This window comes from Mirounga leonina, unplaced genomic scaffold, assembly GCF_011800145.1.
Source record: "Mirounga leonina isolate KUSES-001 unplaced genomic scaffold, KU_Mleo_1.0 Mir_376, whole genome shotgun sequence".
Classification (NCBI taxonomy): Eukaryota; Metazoa; Chordata; class Mammalia; order Carnivora; family Phocidae; genus Mirounga; species Mirounga leonina.
Window position 1 is genome coordinate 394,810 of NW_023270718.1, and position 5,900 is coordinate 400,709.

At 61.2% G+C, this 5,900-nt stretch overlaps 1 protein-coding gene across 1 annotated transcript in view; it reads left to right on the top strand.

The window, feature by feature from the left end:
- The first annotated feature begins 3,421 nt into the window (after positions 1-3,421).
- Positions 3,422-5,900, top strand: part of ATP1A3 (ATPase Na+/K+ transporting subunit alpha 3) — a 19,655-nt gene continuing 17,176 nt past the window's right edge. Inside the window, exons 1-2 of the mRNA XM_034986478.1 lie at positions 3,422-3,586; positions 3,670-3,747. Coding sequence (XP_034842369.1) covers positions 3,422-3,586; positions 3,670-3,747 — 243 coding nt within the window. The remainder of the gene's footprint in view (positions 3,587-3,669; positions 3,748-5,900) is intronic.

Below are 5,900 nucleotides of genomic sequence, written 5' to 3' on the forward strand. Positions count from 1 at the left end.
CCGTGTTTCTGCTGAAAGTGTGCCTCCCCAGGCCCCAAGAGAGGAAGTGGGAAATCCCAGTGGGGTGGGGGGGGTGGCTGCAGGGCTGGTTGAGCAGGGAGAGGGGTGGGTGGGTCTGCTTTCTGTCCCCGCCTTCCCCCGCCCCGCTGGAGGTTTCCATTGGAAACTGCAGCTGAGAAAGGACGAGTGAAGGTCATACAGCGAGAGCCATAATGAGGCCGAGTAGAAGGGGGAGACAGAGATGGGGAGAGACGAAGAGATGGGGCAGGGGTGGGGGAGAGAGAGAGAGATGGGGAGAGACTAGCAGGGGGGCCTAGAGGGAGGGGGAGAGGCAGAGGGAGACACCGTGATTAGGTGAGATGGAATGGAGAAGGGGACAAGAGACTGAGACAGGCGGGGAGACAGATGAAGCAGGGAAGTTAAGAAACCCCGGGGAACTGGGGCTGAGAGAAGCAGAGATCGAGGTGGGACAGAGATGGGAAGCCAAAGAAAACTAGATGGAGAGGGGAGGGCCAGAGCGCTGAGGAAAGCCAGACTGAGTGGGACCGGGCTGGGAGACGGGAGGCTGGGCCCTCCCCTCGGGCAGGCTGCCGGAACCCGGGAGCTGTCCGTTCAGCACCGGCCTGGTGGGGACTGGCGTGCGCTGCCCGGTCTCCCTTGCGGGGCTGGCCTGCCTTCGTGGTGCTTGGGCGGGCCACGTCCAGGAGACCCTGCCTGGTACACAGCACCCCCAGTCTCCACCCGGCCCCTTCTGTGTCTCTGGCTTTTGCTGTGTGTGTGCCCCTCGGGGACAGGTGTGGGGGCGAGCTTGTCTCAGGGTCTCTGTTGTCCCCACATCTATTGCACAGACTTTAATCAATGTCTCTGCCCTTGGGCCAGACTCTCAGTCTGTTGAGGTGAATAGAATATGATTGCAGACATTTCTGGTCTCTCCAGCTCTCTGTCCCCATACCATGCAGCTGATCTATGAAGTCTCTCCCCATTTCTGAGTCTCCCCACCCCTCCCTGTTTCTGCTCCGAGTATCTCCCTGGTCTTTATCTCTGAGTCTCCCCAGTTTGCCAAATGTGTCTCTGGCTCTCTATGTCCCTGTGGCTCTCTGTCACCTTCACTGAGTAATTCTGTTGCTCTGTTTCCCCCCATCTGTTTTCTCATCTGTCTTTGCAGGTTTCTGTCTTTGTCAGTCTCTCTGTTTGTATCTACCTTTACCTAGTTCTGAACTGTGTCCATTTCTCCTCCTGAGTCTCTCTTTATGTCTCTCTCACCAAGCTCCCCTGTCCCTGTCCATCCCTGTGACCTTCCTAAGTCTTCCCTCCTCCCCCCAACTTCCGCAGAGCCTCGCGCTGGGAGCACGGTGCACAGTCATCAGGCTCTCCAGGCTCATGTTGAGGAGGGAGTGCATAAAGGGGGACATAAGCCTGTATCTGGGGTGTCGTGTGGGGGGCCGAGGTCTCCCCCAGCCAAACTGGAGAACAGGGACAGAGAGAGCCTAAATCTCCTGGGATCCAAACACCTTTAGGCATCTCTGTCCCCCCAGCCCCCTTGCCCATGGTCCATCCCTGCCAAAAACAGACCAGGGAGGGACAATATGTTGACAGATCCTCCCCCCACCGCACACACCCCCAGGAAGGGGGCAGAATTGCAGAGGGGATCTGGGGGCCAACCACCTGGACTAGAAGATGTGGCTCCCCCCCCTTCCCCAGTCTCCATGGAGACAGGCCAGGTCTGCAGGCCCAGCCTCCTTTGCTGCATAGTCGGCCTCCCTATTACCATGGCAACAAGGGACAGCAGGGAGGGATGGGGATGGGTCAGAGTACAGGATTGGGCCAAGGCTCTGGGTGCTGGGGAAAGCCAGGGAAGCTGACTCCCTGTCCCCCTTTACTCCCGGGTCCTGTCTCCTTGTCCATGTTTGTCTCTCTTCAGCTTTGAATCTGTCTCCTCTCTGTTTATCTTTTTTGTGTGTGTGTGTCTCATTCTGGCTTTTAGCCTTTCACATATTTCCCTAATCAGGCCCTTAACCTTCACCACCCACCCCCCATGCGCACCAGGCTCACTCTGTGCCCCTTGCCTGTGTCCCCCACGCCTCCACTCCCACAGGTGGGGAGGACACCCGCATTCTGAGGAAGCTACAGGGACAGGCTTTCACTTACCCTCTGCCCTTTCTATAATCCCCAGGGAAAGTCTGAGGTGTTCCTCAGCAAAGAGTGGGGGTGAGAGACTGTGACTGCTCAGGCTTCGATGGGTGGTGGATGGAGTGTGGTGTGTATGTGGCAGGCCTGGGGTGTGTGTGGCATGTGGGTGGGGGCACTGGGGCATGTTTGCAGGTGCAGCAAAGTGTCTAGCACTGCAATGCGTGATGTGTGTAGTGTGCGAAGCATGGGGGACAGTGTCATGAGATCTGTTCCTGTGAATTATTGTTCTGTGTGTTAGTCTGCGTGCACCTTTTTGTCTGTCATTCACAATTAGTGACGCTTTGGCAATTGTGCCCCGTGGACTTCTGCTCCCTGGGGAGGAGTGTGTGTGGTTGTGTGTGTGCTGTTGTGTGACTGCAGCAGGGACCACAAAGGCTCATGGGGTGTGTGAGGGAGTGTGAGGCCTGTGCGTGTGTGATGGTCCCTAGTGTGGGTACGTGTTGGTCTGTGGGTTTACGGGCTGCGTGGTTGTGGGTCTCTATGTGAAATGGTACAAGGCCAGGTGCGGTGGAGGGTGTGATGTGCATGTCTGTGATGTAGTGTTCAGAGGGTGTGAGTCAGTCTACACGGCCGTTTATGACAGCAATTGTAATTCTGTTGTGGTGTGATGGGGGGTGCATTTTATTTCCACATGCTGGTGAATCTCTGGGGTTATGTGATGGGGTAGTGTAGTATGTATGTGAGGGTCCACGCTGGTGTGTTCTGGGATGTGATGGTGAAACTGTGCTGGTGTGTGATGGGGTGGTGGATGTGTGCGCGTCCTCCCCATCTGGGCTATCTGGGTGATGCTTGTGTGTGAGTGTGAGGCTGTGATGTGTCTTCCGCGTACCCTCGCGGTTGGGTCTCCCTGTATAACTGCCATGGTGTGGGGGGGCACACTAGCGAGGGGACCTCAAGGCTCATTTCCCCTCTCCAGCACCCCTCCGAACTGTAGGATCTTCCTTGCCTCTTAGGCTCCCTCCAGCTCCCCCTCCTGAACAACACCCCCACAAGGTCTCCAGCCCCCCCACCCGTCCGCTGTGTCCCCCGCTTTATTGTTGGTGGTTTAAGGGGCTTTCCCCCCACCCGGTGTCCACCTCCCCCAGCGCACCCCTCTCCCTGTGGCAACACCCCCACAGTGAGGGGATTTTCGGGGCGCTCTCTCCCTCAGCGCCCCACTGCGAGGGTCTCCAGGTTCCTCATTGCGGGGTCTCCGGGATCCCCCCTTCTGCAGCGCTCCCCCTTCTCGGCCATGCCGCCACTTTGCGGAGGCTGGGGGGCGGGGAGGACAGCTGCAGTACCGGGGGCGGGGCCGCGGGCCGTCCGTCAGGGCGGCGGCGCTCCTGATTGGCCGGCGCCGGCCCCCCCGCGGGCGCGGGCATATGAGGAGGCGGAGGCGGCGGCCGCCGCAGACTCTGTGCGGGAGGGCTGCCGGCAGGACCGACGCGCGGACCGAGGCGCGGGCGCTGCAGAGGCCCCCAGCCCGAGCCCGCGCCTGAGCCCGCCCTGAGGCCTCTGCCCCCGGCCCCCGCCCCGCCCGCCCGCCCGCCCCTCTCCCCCGGAGCCGCCAAGATGGGGGTAGGTGCTCGGGCCGGCCGGGCCGTGCGTGTGCGCGACACTGTGGGTCCAGCGACATCGGGTGTCTGCGGGGGGCGGGGGCTCCGGGCCACGTCCGCGGGACCCGGCCCGTCCGTCTGGTTGTGCCGCTGGTTGAGCGTGTGCGCGGGGCCGCCTGGGGCCGCGGGGTCTGTGGCGTATATTGGCGTGTCTTTGTGTGCGGAGTCCGTGGGGCACCGACCGGCCCTCTCTGCCTGCCCTGGTGCGGTTGCACGCTCCATCGTATGCGTGCGTGTGCGCGTGTGTGAGCTCCGGGCTCTGGCAGGTTCTGCCAGCCCCGTCTGCCAGCGACCGTGCGGCCCAGGTTGTGTCTGTCTGCATTCGTGTCTGGGTGTGTCTGAGAGCTGGCGTTTGTGTCTGGGGGTGTTGAAACCCCTCTGCTTCCCTGGCCGGGTGCGGACAGGTGCAGGCTATGGAATGAACACCAGATGACCTCTCTTTCTCCTTCCAGGCCTGGATTGGGGGCGGGGGGTGCTCCGCAGTGCGGCGGGTGGCCTGGGACTGTGGTGTGTGTCCATCCCCTAATCTGAGGAAGCTGATGGGGGGGGGGGGGGGGGTGGGGGAAGCAGGGGAGGCGTGGCAGCGAGGCGGAGTGCCTGGCTGAGGGTGCATGTGTACACATGTGGGGGGTAGGGGGGTGGGGGAGTGTATGGTGCATGTCTGGCTATGCCCTTGCCTCTGTGTCCGTGTGTCCTTGCCTGTCTGTGAGTCTCTCCAGCAGATGCCGCCTCCTTCCCTGGCTGACCACCTGATCCCCTCTGCAGCCCTGGATTTCTCCCTGCGTGTCTGGGGCGGGGCCATGGGGGGAGAGTGGGAGATGGAGGCGGGTGGGCTGGGTAGGAGGAAGACAGAGGGTCGGGATGGGAGAGGGAATATGAGGGATGGGGAGAAAGATGGCGGATGAAGGCTGATGGGCCCAGGGATGGAGGTGGGGGGGTGGGGCTGCAGATCTGTGGCTTGGGGTGGGCGAGGGGGGATGGGGAGAAGAACTGGAGGGGAGAGGACTGGGAGAGAGAAGGGGGGGAGGTGAGAGTCAGTGATGGCTTCCAGGTAAGTGGAATGGAGGGAGGGAGGTGTGGACAGATTGGAGGAGACTGAGACCTAATGCCCCGGGGAAGGAACAGGGAGCATTAGGAAAAGAAGAGGAGACAGGAGAAGAGAGGCGCTTTAGACATGGGTTGCAAAAAGAGAGGCAGAACCCTACGGAAAGAGTGAAAGAAATAGGCAGAGACAGAGAGAGATGCTCTGAAAGAGACAGAGAGAAAGAGACATAGACGTAGAGACAAAGAGAGACACGGTCAGAGAGACATGCAGAGACATGGTGAGACAAAGACATGGAGAGACATACAGAGACAAAGAGAGAAACTGAGTCTGAGATTAGGAGACCCAAGGACAGACATTTCCTATCCAAAGACGACCAAAGTCAGCTTGAAGGGTGGGAGGAGGAGGCAGAGAACAAAAGGGGAGGTGGAGAGAGAGAGATGCTCAGAGATGAAGGCTCCAGACACCCTGAGAGGGGGAGCCAGAGGCTGGCCAAGGTGCAGAAGCTGTGTGAGCTGGCGGGTGTCAGGGGGAGGCGGACAGTGGAAAATGGTGAGGAGATGCAGAGACTCGCTGCAGCGAGACAGGCGTGTCCCCCACCCTCAGAGGTGCTCCCGCCCCGCAGTGCGCCCATCTGGGCCTCCTGCCTTGACTGGGAAAGCCTCGGCTCCCCCTCCAACAGATGGAAGCCCGCCCCCAAGGGAGTCTGGTCATAGCAAGGGCACGCAGGACCCAAGGCTTGCCTGCCAGGGACGGGGCTGTCCCGGCCCCCTCCTCCCTCAGACCCAGGGGTCCAGGCCCCCCCAGCCCCTCCTGCCCCAGACCCAGGAGTCCAGGCCCCCAGCCCCTCCTCCCTCAGACCCAGGGGTCCAGACCCTCCAACCCTTCCCCCTGAGACCCAGGAGTCCAGGCCCCCCAACCCTTCCTCCCTCAGACCCAGGAGTCCAGACCCCCAGTCCCTCCTCCCTCAGCCCCAGGAGTCCAAGGTCCCCAGCCCCTCCTCCATCAGACTCAGGAGTCCTGGCCCTAATTCCCTCCTCCCTCAGACCCAGGAGTCCAGCCCCCCAGCCCCC